Raw genomic sequence first — 19,131 nt, 5'->3', positions numbered from 1 at the left:
GATTTAATTTTAATTAATACCTGACCTGATAAAAGAATATCACGGAATAAATAATAAATAATCATTTCCTCTAGGTATTAACCATAAAATACACTATATTATATCCATGGCCATCCATCTGTTTCCTTTTATAATTAGCAAAGACTAGGTTTGGTACCACACTTCAATTGCTGCAAATGTATTTTAAAAAAGAAAAAAAATGTTGTTGCGGATAGATAAGTTTTTTTTTTTAAATAATTATGATAACTTGAAAAAAAAATTAAAAAAATATGTGTAGCTTAATTTTCAGCCTATAAAACACAGAAGGATAAAATCGAGTAAAAAAAAACCCTTAAAAAATCAAGTTTGATTAATTTAAGTTAGTATGATAAACATGTAATCCTAATAATTAAGATTGAGTTAACTCGAGTTATTTTGCAAAACCCAAGTATTAGGATAAACTGATAAAAAAATATGAAGAAAATAACAAAGCCAATTTAAAAAATAGATATATATAATAATATCAATTTGCATGAACTTTTTAAATTTGTGATTTGGATCATTAGATCCGCAACACCTTATTTGAAAAAATCATAAGACTTGATTTTTAATTAATAAAATGCTGAAGGATGAAATTGAAAAAATAATTTCAATTATACAAATGGATTCAAAATAAAGCAAAAAAAATTATAATTATAAGAATGAAGATCAAAATTTAAATATAAAATAAATTTTATTTTTTATTGGAGGGTAAAAATTAGAAAGAAGAAACAATTTAACAAAATGATAAAAAATAAAAAAAATAAGGATAAAAATGGACAAAAAAATTAATTGACAAATGAAATTGAAAAGAAAGAATAATTTCACAAAGGACAATAAAAAAACAATAAAGAAATAAAGAGTAAATCGAAAATAATAACATATTACAAATTAGGATTAAAGGATAAAATCAAAAAAAAAAATCACAAAAGGACTAAGAACAAAAATTAGAAAAAAATTCACAAAAGGACTAAGAACAAAAATTAGAAATTAGAAGAAAAAAGATCAAAATAAAAATCTTCAGAAATCAGAGGACAACTTTAAAATTTTGCATGAATAGCAAAAATTAAAAAAAAAAAAGAGAGAGAAAAGAGAGGAAAAAAATGTTATTAGTGATAAACTATATGGGAAAAAGAATATTAGGATATTTTCAACAACACAATGAAAAACAATTTAGGCTGTTTAGAGATACCACTCGAAAGATGTAAGCACCTCTCAGCTAAGGTATAAACTTGCCATCCACTTTTTATTTTTTGTTTTTTTTATATTTAGTCATATATTAAATTATTTTTCAACCAACTTAAAATTAAAAAAACCATAATAAATATACGAAAAGATGTTAGATTTATTTATTTTATTTTATTGCTTTCAAGAGCATTTGGTCATTTTAGCATATTTTAAAAATAAAAAAAAAATATTATTTTTCTACAATCAATTTAGCAATAACTAATGCATTATGAAAAAACCTCAATACCTCTAATAATCAATTTAATATTTTTGGACATTAAGAAAAAGGATATCATTATATTGTCTCAATACACATTGCAAATAAGTTTGTGTTTATAATGTTTTTTCATGCCTAATTAGCTTTGTTAATATTAAACTTGGATTAGATATGAGTAGTCTAAGATTTAAAATATAAATTAAATTAAATAAACTAAGTTAATCCAAAACTATGTTATTTTAATTTAAAAAAATCTTAAAATCACAACATGTTTTTTAAATAATTAAGTTCTTATCAGATTTAAGTTTAAACAATCAATTTTACCTAAATTAATTAATAATTCAGCCTTGACATGTCCCATATTAACCATTCTTGCCATTTAATAACGGTGATAATAAAACAAACAAATCCAAAAAAGAAGGCAATCAGATTGCGATCTCGGGAAAATAAAAATGGCGGACAAAACATCAACTTCTTAGTAAAGAGTCTAAAGACAGACATCCTGTTACGTGGCACACTTTAACTGGATGGTTCCCTTTCTATCTCCAAAAGGAAAACTAAAAGCCCGCAAAATTTTCCCTTCCTGTCTTTCAACACCATCGACAAATTCTTCTCCGCTTTCTCAGTACCCAAACATAACCTCAAGAGCTGTTTGTTTTTATATTTAAAAAATAATTTAAAAAAATATTATTTTTTTAAGTTTTCAAATGATTTTAATGGCTACAGCACAAACAATAGCCACCGAAAAAAAGGCAATGTCAGGAGACCCACCTAGAGTGCTGGCCAAGAACAGCATCAGGGAACGGGAAAACAAGGAACCAGAAAAGCCGGCGACGAAGAAGAAACCTACCAACGAGAAACAACCGCCGCAAGAAACGGAGTCCAACAACAAGAACAAGAAGAAATGCGGGAGTGGAAAATTCGTAGTTTAGAGACAAAAGTCCATGAATGATTCCTGCTCCTCTGACGCCTCGTCGGAACACTCGTCTCCCCTCAGCCGGGAGTCGTCATCGTCCTTGTCGTGGTCCAGTGGGAGAATGGCTGTAAGAAGGATTGCGGTGGTGAAGGAAGAAGCAATGTGGTGGTGGTGGTGAGAGTGAAGTACTTACTAGTGGGGGATGATAGTACTGATAACATTCAACTTCAAAGTGAAAAATAGGTGTCCTGGGTTACATCTACTACTGGTAAGTTTTTTAACCTCCCTCTCCCTCTCTGTTTCTTTTTTTTTTTTTTTTTGTGTAAGCGTGTTTGAATTGGGTGTGTTTTTATTTGGATATTGATGTTTAGTAATTTGTGGAACTTCAAGAATTGAGAGGTATTGATGGTAAAAGTTTTAAAAAGGCAAGATTTTTGCATTTGGTATTTGATGTTGAGTGGTTTAATGCTCCTGCTTGTTTATAAGAAATAGAGATTGAAAAACAAGTAGGAAACTAGTCATTGATGACAAAAAAAAGAATAAGAATTTATGTTGAAATTGGGTTTAGAACATGGTAAAAGTAAGTGGGGTTCGTATTAAATTGCAAATTGTTGCACTCTTGTTATTTTCTCATGTCAAAGAAGGCACTTGCTTGGACAGATGAAAGTCTCATTTGCAATGAACCAAGGAGTGCGCTTTCTGGTAAGAGGCCCTTGCGAGGCTAATAATCTGCTTCCATTAGTAGTGAGCATCTGCTGTAAAAGTGATGTTTCATGCAAGAGAACCTCAGTGCGTTATTTGATGCATCATCCTGTTGATTTAGCTGAATGATTGATTTCTCTTTGCTCTTATCATATTTATGTGAAATTTAGTCATAGTTGGTTTATAATCAATCTATGTAGTGCAAAATATTTATGATCATGAAAGAGAGAAAGAATCTGTCACTAAATCTTGAATTAGTTTGGCATAAAAACTTAACGAAGTGATTTATATTACTATTATTTTCACTAATGTGGCCAGATGCTCGTATCTTGAGGGGGTTAATTGACAAAATTTATTCCCGCGTTAATTAATACCAGAGATGTGTGTCCTGTGCATTCTGAGGATTCATCCCCGTCTCATCTGTGGTCATGCTCCGGGAGCAAGATCCTGCTATTCACAGTCCTGCGGGGCTAGACCTCACCAAAACTCATTGATAGGAAAATAAATTCTTTTCCAAAACAATAGAGACTAGTGTCCCATTAACTTTGAATTAATGCTTTTATTAATAATAAATATGTGGACTATATTTTTACTTTAAATTTATAAATTAAATATTAGATTCATTAATTTAATATTATATTGATATTAAAGATAAATTAAATTTTTATCAATAATAAATATATATTTATATGAATATAATAGTGTCATATTAATTAATCAATTGACTATAAAGCAAATTAAACTAATAAATCCGATGTTAAATTGGGCTCAAAATTTTTCAGGTGATTTCCAAGGCTATTTTCTTTTAATAAGTCACTTATCGCTTGTTGAATAATAGTTGTGTATCGAATAATAGTTGTGTATCTCAAAATTAGACCTGAAAGTTATTGTTTTGGCTATTTTAGTTATTTTTTTATATATTTTTTAATTTTAATTATTTATTTTCTACTTGGTTTATATTTTTTTATCTAGATCAGTGTTTTAAGAGACATATAAATTGTTGGGGTTTTTTTTTAATTATTGAAATTATTATTTATATATAATAAAATACTAGGGAGATTTCTCTCCACTTAACCTTCGAGCTTGAGAACATAGTCTTTATCTTTGCACTACCTGAGTTAGATTTACAGCAAATCATGACCAGAAACATGATGGTTTAAATTCAGTTTGTTAACTTGTAAACGTTCTGCATTCCGTGGCGGGCTGCAAATTGCCAGATATTTTGCCTGTAATATAATTAAGTTTTGAGCTTTTTCACAAAGTTGCTGTCGCTAATTAATTTTTCCCCGCTTTCTAAAAGATCCATGCTATGCCACTTTTCATGATGAAGATCGGGGAGTCCCAGTCCATGATGACAAGCATGTCATGCACAAAACCCTTTGGATAATCTTCTTCCAAAGCGAAGGGGATCTGGTAGCTTCCTCAGTCTGCGATCATTTCTTTTGATGTGCAGGAAGCTGTTTGAACAGCTAAGCCTATCAGCAGCTTTGGCTGAACTTACATGGCCTTTCATCCCTAACAGAAGGCATATATTTAGGCATTGGTTATTTCAATTAAATGTGTTTGTTATGATAGATGCACTTCACATGGTCGGTGTACTGGCATTCAATAACCAAAAGGCAATGTGAATTGTCGATGCTCAAACTTTTAATGAGTTTCACTTGGTTGACACGGAGTTATCTGCATGCAGGGAAGTCATTTTGGATTTTGATCCAATTGCTAATGAGAGAAAGATAGCACTTCCAAATGCTCAAACTTTCTTCCTACTGTCAGAGCTAAAGTTCCGATCAATCGTTGAAAATGCTCATCAAATGTGCAAGGTGGAGACATGAGCTTTTCTATTCATTTCTTGCGTGTTTGATTAATTCATGTTGCAAGCCTAATATTCGACTCCCCTTTTTTTTTTGTGACTTTTGTTAATAACTCATGGTAAAGAGAGCTCTGGGCTCTGTATAATACTGTTGAAGATTGTCCCAACCCATGACCTCCAAACTGCTGTAAACTCGCAGCTTGTTGTTGATGCTGCAGTTCATAGATGAGTTTGGCTCTTTTATTAAACACACCTCGAACTTTGTCATCCATAAGCCAATTCCGATATTCCCACCAAGTTCCAGTCAAGACTCCAAAAGCAGAGCTCATAAGGAAGGACATGGCAACAAGAGGGTTTTGAAGTGTTAGTCCAACAGCTATATACTAATTCATGCAAGCGGCTGGACCATCTCATAAGTTGCTTCAGATTCCAAGTGGACCACCAAGGGAGAAGCAAGGGTAAAGGATGGCTATCTTGAGGCGAAGACCAAAGTGAAAGAAATTGAGGATTCAATGAATGCTGTATTATCTGGTGGTGCAAGTAAATTTACATGTTGAATCGACCTGGATGTAGTGACTTTTCCTTGTGGAATGGGAAACTGAATGGATGGGATGTTAGAATAATCTGTGTGATAATGTCTTCGCTTCCACGTCTCAAATGGTAGGATTCAATTTTATTCATGGAATGTCCATCTTGGTCCAACTAATTTTCTGTGATTGAAAGAGACTGCCGTGCTACTTTAGATTTTTGAAGTCGTAATCAAGTTCTGCTCACGTAAAATGATTCAGTGAATGCAGTTATTGCGACAAAAAATTCACTCACGGTTACATGAACATTTAATGTCGGTATTTCAAGTTCTATGTTCCTTTCCTTTTCAAGGTTGAGAATAGATTCTTGAATTATTGTAGTCAAATAAGCTTTCCGACATGCTTTTAATTAGCACTTTTCCTTTTGGATTATGGCAAAAATATTCTTCTAGACATGGCTCCTGCCTGCGTGGCTGAAAAATTCGGATGTCTTGCTTGGAATAAGTCATCAGTCACACCTCAAATTCTTGGAATGCTAAAGTAATACATGGTATGCTAGAAAATATTTATTAGACTGGATTTTACTGTACTGCACTTAAATAACTGTTTTATTTTGTGTACGGAGTGTTTTGGAGTGGATTAAATAATTTGTTATTATAATTTTGGAGTGTTAATTTAGGGGTCGACTTTGCCTCATGTCAACTCCTGAGTTAAGTTTTAAAATTATAATAATAAATATTTTTATTTATACATTGACTCTCATGACTTGTAATCTCAACCTTGCCCCAAGTTGATTTTGAAGTTGGATTTTGAATCTATAATAATAATTATGTTTATTTTTATATTGATTTAAATCAACTCGGGTTAATCCTTCTAGCCCGTAACTTTAGCCTTACCCTAAATCGACTTTCGAATTGGATTTTAAAACTATGATAATAATTATAGATCGACTTTCGAATTGGATTTTAAAATTATGATAATAATTATTTTTATTCTTATATTGTCTCAAGTCAACCCGGGTAGACTATCTCGACTTGTGACTATGATCATACATCAGGTCGAACCCTTAGTTGGAATTTAAAACTATGATAATAACCATTTGAATCTTTATGTTGACCTGAGTTAATGGTCAAACCAACTTGTGACCCGATCCTGATCCCAGGTCAACCTCCTAATAGGATTTTAAAACTATGATAATAAATATTTTTATATTAAACTGAGTCAATAATTAAGCCAATCCATGACCTGAGTAGGTTTTAAAACTATAATAATAATTATTTTTATTTTTATGTTGACTCAGATCAATAACTCTCAATTGAATTTTAAAACTATAATAATAATTTTTTTTTCTTCTTATATTGATTTGGTGTTATGGTTAATCTGATACATAATCCTGACATGATATTGAATAAACTCATAAATTAAAATTTAAAATTATAATAATAATTATTTTTATTTTTATGCTAAATTTACTACTGTTACCACTCGTGAATAGCTAGTCCAATTTCCTTTCTAGGTGAATAAACTGTTGGTTTTGATCTATTGGCTTGTTACAGGGAATACATGTTCCTGTACTTTTAACAAGGCATCTAAAGATACCACAGCCTAGTTTGAAAACATCTTAGTCATGCAAAAGCATATCAAGATCCTTACACGGCAATATACTCCTTCGGTTCATAATCATTGCAAGATCCTTCTTGACTAATGGTGAAGTTACACAGCGGTAACGCTCTCTCTTTGTACGAGTTGGATCCTTCAATTTTTGCGAATTTCTGCCAATTACTAGCAAGAATTCTTGCGTGGATTAAGACTCGTTGTTGACCCCCTCAGTTGAATATGGAAAAATACTCTTGTCACCAGCAGTAGATTGTTCACGTAACACACGGGGTGTTGTTTGCGGTCCAAACATCAAGGCAAGCAGCCATTGGAGCTGTCAGATAAGCATCACTAGAACCCATCTCAATTTAGCAACGATCCTTCCTGGAAAGAGCGATCTAACAGGACATCGGTAAAATCCAGAAGTGGTGCCATCAAGGTTATAACCTAAAGAACCCACGGAATGCTGATAAGTCAAAATAACCGGCATAGAATCTTGATAAGTAGTCAAAATAGCCGGTTATATTTGTCCGGAGAGAGCATTCCAAATCCAAAAATCTTGTCAAATCCCAACTACCTCGGCTTAATTTCACACTAGCTGGAGCACACGAACATCTACTTTGTATCATTCAACTTAACTTGAGAAAAACACCGTCCCAGTAATTCTGGAAGGTTGGATGCCAAAGACTTTCTGCTAAATGGAAGTTCGACGACATAATATGACATGGATATGGTGGTCCTGGACTCCAGTTGTTCTAACAAAACATTCATTTGGCCAAAACCAGAACCTTGCGCCCTTGCAGTCAATTAAAGACATCTGATTGATGTGCAATTGCTGCCCTAGATACGTTAAGATGGCAATTATCCATTATAATATATCTAAAACTCACCCACTATCATAAGGTTAGCACTTGACTCTGAAAGACCATGCATACCAACAAATAAACATATATCAAAAACTGATAATTATCCATTAAAATGGCAATAACCCTTGCTTTGCAATTTGAGTTTGGATCCCTCAAAGGTGCTATCTTTCTTGGGATTTTTTTTTCTCCGTGTATCAGATGATGTATTTACAAATACATTGTAAAATTCAAAATGGTCTGACGGAACCCACATAATCTAATAGAAACCTACATAATTTATAGAACTCCAAGTTGTATGAGCTTCTTCTCCTATCTAAGTAGAAATTTCACCACTTTGTGTGATTTTGCTGCAACATTCTTCCTGAGATTGCTGCGGCCAGTGCTGCTGTGAAATTGGGATCTTTCGTCAACGAAGAGGCCATCTGTTCCACCAAGAATTGCCGGACTTCAGGTGCATCGGTTTTTGGTTTTGAACTTTTGGCTTCATTGCTAGACTTAGATTTTGTGAGATCAAGAGTGATATTAGTTTTCCCAGATGAGGCTAGAGATGCGGAGCAGGGTACCGAACCGAGTGTTAGACCATGGCTTGAACCTGATGTTGCCTCCATTGAGGGATGGTTGTGCTCTCCTTCATAAGTTGCCACCAGAACGGATTGGTCGTCAACACTCCTTTGAACCTGAATGAGCCACAAGTGAGAACAGAAGAATCTTAGCATTCTACTCAGCTTTTTCACTTCATACGGAAGAAAGTTGGAACTAAAACCCTTATTTCATGCACAAAGAAAACTTGGACAAAATTCACAGTCCATGTGAGTTTAAATGCCAACTTAATTATATGCTATTTATTTGCCTCATCACAGCTAAATTGAACAAGTCAGAACATGGACGAAATCGACCCAATGCTCTTTACATATGCAGCACAGAACTAACTGTGTTTATGGTTTCAGTCTCACCTTCTTTTTGACAGGGCAGCTTGGAGCAAAAGAGCATTTGAAGTAAGCTCTTGGAGAAGGGTTATCTCTGGTGACCTTTTGGCCATATTTCCTCCATTGATATCCATCTTTCACGATCTGCAATAAATTATATGCAATCGCTTAGTAAACCATGAAGACATTTGCATAGCATATCGAAATAACCTGTAAACTTGAGAAACAACCGTGATTTTTGCACCAGAGAGGTGTATTATATGCACTTACAAGGCTCTTATCACCCGCTTCAGTCCTGACATAAGCCCTGGAAGTCTTAGCTTTGATGACTTCTTCCCTTGGTTTCTTGGACAATTCTTCATCGGTTGAGCTACTCTCAGAGTTCCCATTCATTGCAATGTTATTATCGTTGTTGTTGCTGCTTGCAGACTTTCTTTTCTTTGATGGGCCATGAAGCTCCTTTTCTCCATTCTTGCACATGCAATCCATCAACTGGTTTCTTAAAGCATTGTAGTCCTCACACATCACAGTTAGCATTTCAGTGAGCTTCCTGTTTTCTTCGCTCACTCGGTTCAATTCCTCTTCTATGGCTCCAGTCTGAAATCAGTAATTATACAAAATAAATTCAACTTCAAAACTCCTAAAAGACTGCAAGTTTTAGAAGCACCTCGGATAGGTTCCTATTCTAATCAAGTTCAGCCAGTTCCTAGCTAAAACTTAAGAAGGATACTAGTCCCTTTTGTAATAGTTAATCTTTTTTTTTTTTTCTATGAATCAATATTTTGATGATATATGACAGCAAAAACATTTCTATATATCTTTTCATGAAACCCAGTGACAAGAATTCATAATATCTTGTTCTTGCTGAAAGTTACATGCTTTATTGAAATTTGTTTGAAAAACAAAACCAAATCGAATGTAAGAAGCTATGTGTTTAGCCTTCAACTGATGGCCATAAACCATAAAGAAAGGAAGAGGGGTATGCAACTAAAACCTACAAACATAATCAAATTACTGCAAAGCGAGTATCTGCATATATATATATATAAAGCTAACCTCTTCTTTCGAATTCGCTGAAGGCTTGGTCTGGAACATGAAAGTGGGTTTCATTTTTCTTGGTACCCCAAACCTTTCTGCATCAACTGGAGCATCACTTTTCACTCTTAGAGGATTGATATTAAGATCTAAAGAAGTATCAACCCAGGATGAGTTATCCATAGCCGCCTTAATCGAACTAGTCCTTCTTGACAATCTTCTTAAAATCAATGGACCAAGTGAATTATGTAGGAGAGTGACAATCTTTGTGGCTGCAGCAAGCAAAACTTGTGAAAACACGGAGTTGCTAAATCCAGACTCAGATGGAACAAAACGGAAGGCAAAAAACTCGTGAATATATAGCCCAACTCGGTTGTGGAAACTTGGTGGAGAGAGAAAGAAAGATAAAGATATAACAGTACCAGGAGCAGCAGATACATATGTTCTGGTCACATGAGAAGCTTGCACGTGCTTCTTCTTTTCTTGTTTTCTTTTTTATAGGTACAAATGCTGAATGCAGATTAGATTGCTCTGTGAGAGACCTTGTCGGTCGGGGATTGACAATGGGACAAACCTTTCGTCAAAGTCAAGCGCCCACCAAAAAAAGGTCGGAGGAGGAGGAGTATACTACAGTAGAGTATTAAACAATGGGTGGTGACGTGGTGTGTCCTTGTGTTGAGTGTCGCACGCGTGAAACAGGTTAAGTTTAATGCTGACCGAATGCTGGTATTGCTTTGATTATAAATAAGAATTTTAACGGGTTAGCTAACAAGGATATATGTTCATAAGAATGTAATTTTTATTACTGGTTTTTTAAAAATAAAAATAAAAGGTAGATAGCTTGATTATGAGTAAATTAGAAAAACAAATTTAATTTCAATGAAAAAGAAAGATGTGGACTTGATTACAAGTATAAACGCACATACTTATGGGCTTTCCCTTGCAATCACGTGTAAGTAATTGAATTATTGTTCAAATGATTCACAATTTCTAAAGGTTTTTGGAAAGAGGGTTGCATCCAATGCATAATCGTAGGGAACTTTTTTCTGGTTTATGTTCATTAAAATGTGCTTTACCACACCTACCGACAAAACAATGTGAGGTATTTTATTTTTCAGTATTGGGAGCACGTTGTAAGCTCCCACGGCGGGGGGGAGGGTGGGAGGGAGGGAGGTGGGGAGGGGGTTTGGTTGGAATTTATGGCTCATGTGTCCATCAATAATTTGAGTTGTTGATTCATCCATTTTCCCGAATCAATTCCATAACGTTGTCAATTAATAAATAAATTAAATTTTTAAATTTAAAAAATAAAAATTTAATTTGTTTTGTTTTGTTTTCTATATTACCTTTATTATCATCATCCCTTTTCTTCAAGTGTCTCTAGAAAAAAAAAATGGGGAGATTAGTATTTAAGGAAAGTTAATTTTAACATTAAATTTGTTTCTTTTTAGAATTGTAAATTAGAGTGGTTGATCCCTTTATTTTTGTTGTATTTTTAAATGTTGAATTTTATTTAAAATTCAATTTTCAACACTCAAAATGTTACGAACATTATATTTTATTAAAACCTATATATTGAATTCAATTAGAAAGGTTTCAAATATTGTGTATTTTTTTTTCATGTATTTTTTTTTTTACTTTTTCTTTGTGTTATCTCCCTGTGATTTTTTTATTAGATTCATCTTTGTATTTAGGTATTTGTTTTTACATTATGCTTTTTAAATTATTTTTTTAATATTAAATTGATATTTTTGAAGTGTTTTTGAATGATTTTAACATACTAATATTAAAAATAAAAAAAAATAAAAAATATTGTTTTAATATATTTTTAATTAAAATACACTTTACAAACAAATAGTAAAAAATGCAGACCTCATTCGAAAGAACATTATATGAAAAAAAAAAATTTATTATTATATTTCAGTATTTAATTTTTTTAAAAAAATTTAAACTCAATAAATGAAAAAAAGAGTGAAAAATATTAAATTTATATTTTTAAAAAATGAAAAAGTGGGAAAAAAATCCCTATCTTTCCATATATAAAAGCCGGTTAATACGATAAACCGTACCCAAAAAAATAATAATCAAAACCACAGATATTGAATTCAAAATTCATATGGATCACCGAACTTATGGTCCATATGATAGTTAAAGACGACAAGTCCTATCACACGACGACTACGTTTCGGTTCGGCCACCCTGAAATACCACGAGTGGATGTCTCCTTGCCAATTTTTTCCCCGAGTCATCGTGAAGTCGGTGGTGAAGCGTGAAGCTCGCGACTTCGAGGACTTGATGCATTTGTTTTTTAAAGAGGAATTTCGATGATTTCATTGGTGGCTAGCAGGAGCATATAGTTGATCTTTGGTGCGAGGATTTAACTGGAAAATTAAGAAAAAAAAAGTAATTGGTTTATTTGATTAATTATTTTTATTAAAATAATATTGTTTTACTTTTAAAATGAATCTTAAAATTAATTTTATTTGATTTAGCCTGATCAATTGGATTATAGACAAGTAAATTTAGTCAGATCATATTAATGTTTATTTAATTTAAAACCCATTTTAAATTAGGTTTTGGATAGTTGAAATGTTTGGATCAACTTGTTAAGTGAAGTGGGATCTAGCCACTATGACTAAGAATATTTATATTATATGCTTGAGATATTGGATATTTTGGAGACTTAATTGAGGACTTGTTTTAGGGTTGCAGTCGGAAGACTTGTTCATTATTGATTGTTCGGATAATTTTGTTTGATTTTTAAATTTTTGCTTGATATATAAGAATAAGCGATAAACATAAAATAGTAATATAGAAAAATATAATTATATGTAAGAATTTGTAACTCACAATTACGGTAATTAGGTAATACTGAAAAATATATTGTTCTCCACACTACTATTTAACAAGAGATAAATCATTACAGATTGTCATGGTGATTTGTTTTTTCAGTCCCTCATCTTTTTCTTCTTTTTTCTTTTCTTTTTTTCTAATTACATCTTTATAGATCAAAATTGATGATCAATTAAAGGATATCTATTAAGAAATAACAAAATTAATTGATGGAGAACTAAAATAAAAAATATAGAAAAAAAATAATTTTTCTAAACTTGGGGCTAAATGTATATTTTAGTCCTTCAACTTAGTGAATTATAAACTTTCCGTCCATAACCATTCATGAAATTTAATTTAATTTTTCTAACTTAGAGCTCTAGGCTAGCTAAGCCCGAGATAGAAGCCTTTTTTAAAATATTTTTTATCTATTATAATTGAATTTATTTTTTAATTTTTTCTTTTCTTTTATTTTTTCAGATTTCATTATTTATTATTTAGTTAAATATTAATTATTCAATGTAATTTATTGTAGTTTGATTTTTTTTCAATCGCATTAGTATTTGGTTGTTATTAATTTTATGGATATTTATTTTATATTTTTAAAAATTATGAAAGATAATTATTAAACCTCAATTGAGTACATAACTAGAATCACGAGTTTAGTTAGTTATTTTGACAAGATAGGGGCCAAGCTTCATACATGTTTTTGTTGCATAAATAATTTTTAATTTATTTAATTAGATATATATATATAAAATCTTTGAATTCTACAAAGCATTTTTTGTGTACAAAAACATATCATGAAAATTTGCATATATAATTTATGCAGGAAAAAAACTATTACAGTGAAATACAAGTCAAATAGTTAATATAGTTACTATTAACGATAAATATATATTAAATAACCTGATAGTTTTTGTGGTTATATTTTTAAAAATAAATTTAAAAATTTTATAAATTATAATTTTCTAGTAACCAATATTTTAAAAGAGGATTTTCATTGGAATCCATGCAAAATATAATGCTTATTGATCAACTAAAAATTTTGAAATTATGATTGGGCTAAAATATAATCCCATCACATTTCTAAAAAAACCTAAATATTTTATGAAATAGAAAAGTGATAATAATTTATAAAAAGTAAAAGACAACCTTTACCTTTTATTATAGTTGAGCTCATGATCTAACTACCCTTTTATATTTCATTTATTTTGTCATTTTTTGAAAAAATAGTTGTTCTCTTATCAGATTATAACCTACAAAGAATGGACACTTACGAAATCAAAATAAGATTGGGAGAAGAACTTGATGAGACATGATTTCCTATAAAATAAACTTTAAATTAAAGGGTATAATTAAAGTTTTTAAAAAGTTATAAGACTAAAATGTAATTTTCTTAAGTTTTTGGAATTACTATACAGGGCGTGAGACATACCATACCTAATTAATATTCTTAGTCAACAGTCATGCCCTGAGTCCAAGATATCAACTTGACTTGCCGTACATAAATAAATGAAACTAAGACAATTTTAATTATTTTTTTCAACACCATCTGTATAATGTTATTGGGCTAAAAGTTGCTGTCCCACATCTGATTTTCTCTGCGCTAAAGTCATGGTTAAGCCTTCGCCAGCAAGTTCAAAATAAAATGTCAAAGATGGTTGGCTGCCACTCGTTTAGCAGTGCCGTACAAAATAGAAGGGTTGAAAATTCATTTTTTTAATATTAATTTGTTTATATTTTCGAACGATAAAATAAAATAAAAATTAAATATAAACAATATTATTTTAAATAAAAATTATTTAAAAAATAACTCCCCACCCTACCAAACAAATTCATGGATGTGAGCATCGGAAATCAGTGACCTGCAATTTGTTCTGAAAAAAAAAATAATCCAAAATATATAAATTTTTAATTCTTTTTAATAATATGTAAACTCCATCTCGGCCCTGATTATGGAAATAAAACCAACGTATTCTTAAAAAATTAGTTATTGAATCTCAAAAATAGGCTAATCCCCTTTTTTTATCCTATTTATTAACCACATCAATTCCTAAATTATTAAATTACTCTCAACATACATAGTATACTATCAGCACTTAAACCTGCCTATAAAAACTCCAAAAACACACACACAAAACAATCAATAATATTAAAATCTAAAAAGTGACATAAATACATCAAAGTTCATCAAATTATTAAATTAGATTTAATTTCTTATGGGAAATTTTGTGTTATTAATACAGGGAGTCAAGATTCCAAGAACACACTGTAAATTCCATTAAATTTCAAAGGAGGAAAAACATCTATCACATGGTTCTTAAGTTAAAGATATATAATATAGTTTATTTTATGCTCACTTATCCTGTAAAAGCACTGAGACTATGCTCCTAATAAATAAATCAATATGATTAACGTTTTGCTAGTAGTAAAGTATTCCAAAATGATAATCATATCACCGTATCCCTTAAATCAATCTTGCCTTAAATTAAGGGTTGGCATTATGCATTGACTCTTGTCAAATCTCGTGGATTAGTCCTTGTTTTTACAAGGAATATTAGCAACTAAACTATACACTATAACGATCTTTATACTTTATGTTTTAGTCTCTAATTTGTTTTTATAAGTCTAATAATTATTTTTAATTTATACAGTCATTTTTTAATCTGTCTTTATACTCGTATATTCTCATCTAAATTAAAAAAAATATCTTTGATCCTCGTGTGAGAAATTCAAACCTCACCCTATTATTAAAAACAAATAAGTGTTTATATATGAAAATTTATATTTTTTTTAATAAATTAGGTGTGGTTTGCATTTCCTAATGAAAAGAAAATATTCACCGCACAATTTTAAATATTAATTATAAACTTTAAATTTGTCTCATTGGCTACTATACTATACTGCAGTCAAATATTTTTTATTTTAATGTTTTTTTATAAAAGTATTATATTAGCATAAATCTATAATATTGGTATGGTAAGCTTCTTTTTATTTTTGTATTTTAAAATTATGTTTAAAAAATTAAAAATATATTTTTTAATTCTTATATCATTTTAAAATACTTATATTAAAAATTATTTTAATATATTTTTAATTAAAAAATACTTTAAAACACAACCGCATTCACATCTCATCATAAAATTAAAAAAAGAATCTCATAAGATTAAAAAAAGAATAAGATCCATGCACTCGATAGAAAAAAAGCAGATGGTTATAAAGTGACGGTGCAATTTTTATGCAAATAAAGCCAGATCAGAAGGATAAGAAACAACATAAACATGGAAGAATTCTCGTTAAAAAAAGGAGAGGAAGAGGAAGAGGAAGAGGAAGAACATGCTTGAATTTGGACTGGACGGTGTGAGTGGGATACGTCACAGTACAAAATTCACGTCCCCCCAATCCATTAAAAAGCCAAAAGCTTTACAAGAAAGTCAGCAGTCACCTAATCCTCCCTCCCTCCAAAAGACTCAACCATGGAATGAGACCACGACCACAACACACGAGTTGGTTTGGTGGGTCAGTCCATCGAACTTTGTAATGAAACTTTCCACCATGTTCTCATTCATGCATGCGTTTCGGTTTTGCCATTTCCTCCAGCACGTCCATGTCCACTTCATTACATCATTGAAAACCACAAAAAAAGTATCAATCCAATGTTTTTATTATTGTAGTGTTGGAAAAAAATGGTGCCCAAATTCAAATTTTTGTAATCCACGGTCGTATTTCCAAACCACATGTTTTAGACTCCTTCCTCCTGCTACTCCCACTTGCTCACATTTCAACCGCTAGGCTAACACGACTTCAATTATGGCTGACATTAGAGGGATATATATATATATATATATATATGTATATATATATTCAATCAATGTATAGGTTTCATCAATCTAATTAACAACCTATACTATTTTTTTTAATCATCTATTGTAGTCGTATTTTTTTCTTGTAGAACAACATTGTTTCTTCTTCTTCTTTTTCTTTTTAGACAAAAGAGAATTTTAATTAGACAGAAAAAGTGACCTTTTCTTCTAAGATTCTACGGATAAACATGTTAGGGGGGGATGAAACGAGATTAGAGGGTTGATTAAAATTGAGTTTTGATATTGTGTATTAATAATTAATTTGTGTCAACATTTGGTCCCAGTCACCTAGCAGTCAAGAGACGACAGGCCATGGTCTGGACAACTTGAAAAGTCGGAGAATATGTACACTGCCAGTTGAACACAAAGTTTGACACGTTCCTTCTATAAATCAATCATCCCACTTGTTCATAAAATTCTTCTTCAAGCAACTCACCAAGGTCCAATGCATGAATGTTCGTTAAAAAAGATTAATATTTTATTATCGGTTTTGGTTTAAAATATTTTAAAAAAAATTAATTACAATAATATAATATTATCTCATCGGATAAATTAATTTATCCCTTGATCTATTGATTAAAAATTCATCTTGAGAGTTCAAATTCAAGTAATAATCGTGAATCTTTTTTCATAAGCTATAATGGGTCGAGAATAAATAATCCGTTTAAAAATTATATATATATATATAATTAAGTAAGCAATTTGAACCTCAATTATTTTTTTAAGTGTCATGTCCTCAATTATAGAACTGGGACTACATTGCCGGCGCATTATCCGTCATTCAATTTTATAATAGCTATAAAATTAAATGACGGTACACCGAGCCTAGAATTGCTTTCTTGATTGCATAAATAATTAAAAAATTACATGATTTAAATTTTATTTCATTAAAAATTAAAAATTACTAACGATTAAGCGTTATTTAAATTAACCGACTGCACCAAATAAACATCTTAGAATTCAATTCTTGATGTCTGAATGATTAAAGAATTCCTATATTTGGCCGATTAAGACAAAAAGAAAAAAAACAATTGGGTAGAAGATAAACCTAGGCAACTGAAGGGAAATATCCTCGATGTCTGTTTTTTTTGGGGGGAAAGTGGCTGGTTGTGGTCCATTTGTCCTACATGAACTTCTAGAAAGAAAATGATATACAATTCAATTTGTTAATCTAATTTCTTGTGTGGCCATGCATTAATTTGATTACAAGTATGGATTTCATGGGATACATAATGACCCATCATGCATATACATAGGGACATTGATCGTGATTTTTTTGAGGTTACTAAGGTTGCTCCTTAATTAGTGGACAGTTAGTATCTAATATCCACTTGACAATTCATGAATGGCTGCTAAATAGTTACTTTGTAATAATATTTCCATGAAAAGAATATTGCTTATTTACTAACTTATTTATAACTTTTGATTATTTTATTAGGATAGAAGAGACAATGACAATAAAATAAAAATAAAAATAAAAATATATTTAGTTGTAAAGACAGAAATATAAAATAAATCTATATCTAAAGCAATTTTAAAATGATTAATTTATATACTTTTAAAATAAAAAATATATAAGAAACATGTCTTTTTTATGTCTTAATACAGCGATCAAATGCTATTAAGAGGTTCATGTATCGAAAGTTACAGTCTAAAAACATGCATACCACAAATAAAACCATTTCCATGTGATCAAAATTAATCAGTAAAAGGAACCTATTTTAATTATAAGATGATCTCAAATTTGAACCTTAGAAGAGTCATCTAAAATGTTGCGTTGAATCCTTCGATTGCTCATGATAACAGGAGCATACTTGTTTTAACCTTGTGGCTGCGAAACGCAGCTTGTAGCTTTTTTATGGCTTCATAAAAGATGGATATCTCTGGTTTTGTGGCCTGTTCTTGAAGACTACAAAATTTTCAAATCAATATTTTAATTAATTTTAACTAAAAACTTGATTAAAAAAAATTACTTTTATTAAGATTAGTTAGCTAAAATCATAATACCAAATCAAAGTTATCAGACTTGATCTAAAACCCATGTTACAAGGTGAGCCAGTCGGTTCAAGTAAAATATTATTATTTTAATATTATATTTTAATAAAAAAGTTAAAATGACTTTGTTTTGAAAATAAAAAAAACACTTAAAAGAGTCCACTTTGATTTTAATTGGGTAAGCTCCTATCTATTTTTTCTATTTTTTTTTATTTTGTTATCTAACTTGAATTAAGTTCAAGATAAACAAAATTTCGGGTTAATTAAGCAGTTAATCCAAGATTTAATAACCCTATTCCAAACATGCTCGATGCGCCGGCGTGCGTGTGGAAACACTATCAACTATGATTGACTGCTTGTGATTATGGTATTAAATATAATTAGCACTTAAACCGTGCATTATGGTTACTTGTCCAATTAGAATTTAGTGACCACATCATTATATTCATCCACGTAAAATGTATCAATTGACACCCATGCATTCGCCACCGGAACTTCTTAATGAAATTAAATTAGTGAAACCAGTATAATTTTTTTAGATTAACGTGGGTGTCCGGGCCAGCTTGCGCGCACCACGACTAATCCCACGGGCCCTGAA

At 30.9% G+C, this 19,131-nt stretch overlaps 1 protein-coding gene and 1 long non-coding RNA gene across 2 annotated transcripts; one reads left to right on the top strand and one right to left on the bottom strand.

Annotated features, from left to right (window-relative positions):
* The first annotated feature begins 2,120 nt into the window (after positions 1-2,120).
* LOC105132639 (uncharacterized) lies at positions 2,121-5,817 on the top strand. The gene is made up of 2 exons (XR_843609.1): positions 2,121-2,646; positions 4,771-5,817. It is a non-coding gene; the product is annotated as an uncharacterized LOC105132639 (long non-coding RNA).
* A 2,144-nt stretch (positions 5,818-7,961) lies between these two features.
* LOC105132638 (probable WRKY transcription factor 40) lies at positions 7,962-10,407 on the bottom strand. The gene is made up of 4 exons (XM_011036244.1): positions 9,862-10,407; positions 9,076-9,402; positions 8,833-8,949; positions 7,962-8,556 (listed from the first exon to the last, which is right to left on the bottom strand). The coding sequence occupies exons 1-4, from the start codon at positions 10,021-10,023 to the stop codon at positions 8,206-8,208; spliced, it is 957 nt and encodes a 318-aa protein (XP_011034546.1). The 5' UTR covers positions 10,024-10,407; the 3' UTR covers positions 7,962-8,205.
* Positions 10,408-19,131: the final 8,724 nt, after the last annotated feature.

The sequence above is a fragment of the Populus euphratica genome, unplaced genomic scaffold, assembly GCF_000495115.2.
Source record: "Populus euphratica unplaced genomic scaffold, PopEup_1.0 scaffold87.1, whole genome shotgun sequence".
In the NCBI taxonomy this organism is placed as follows: Eukaryota; Viridiplantae; Streptophyta; class Magnoliopsida; order Malpighiales; family Salicaceae; genus Populus; species Populus euphratica.
Note: the sequence above shows the minus strand (reverse complement) of the source record. Positions and strands in the feature narration are given on the sequence as shown.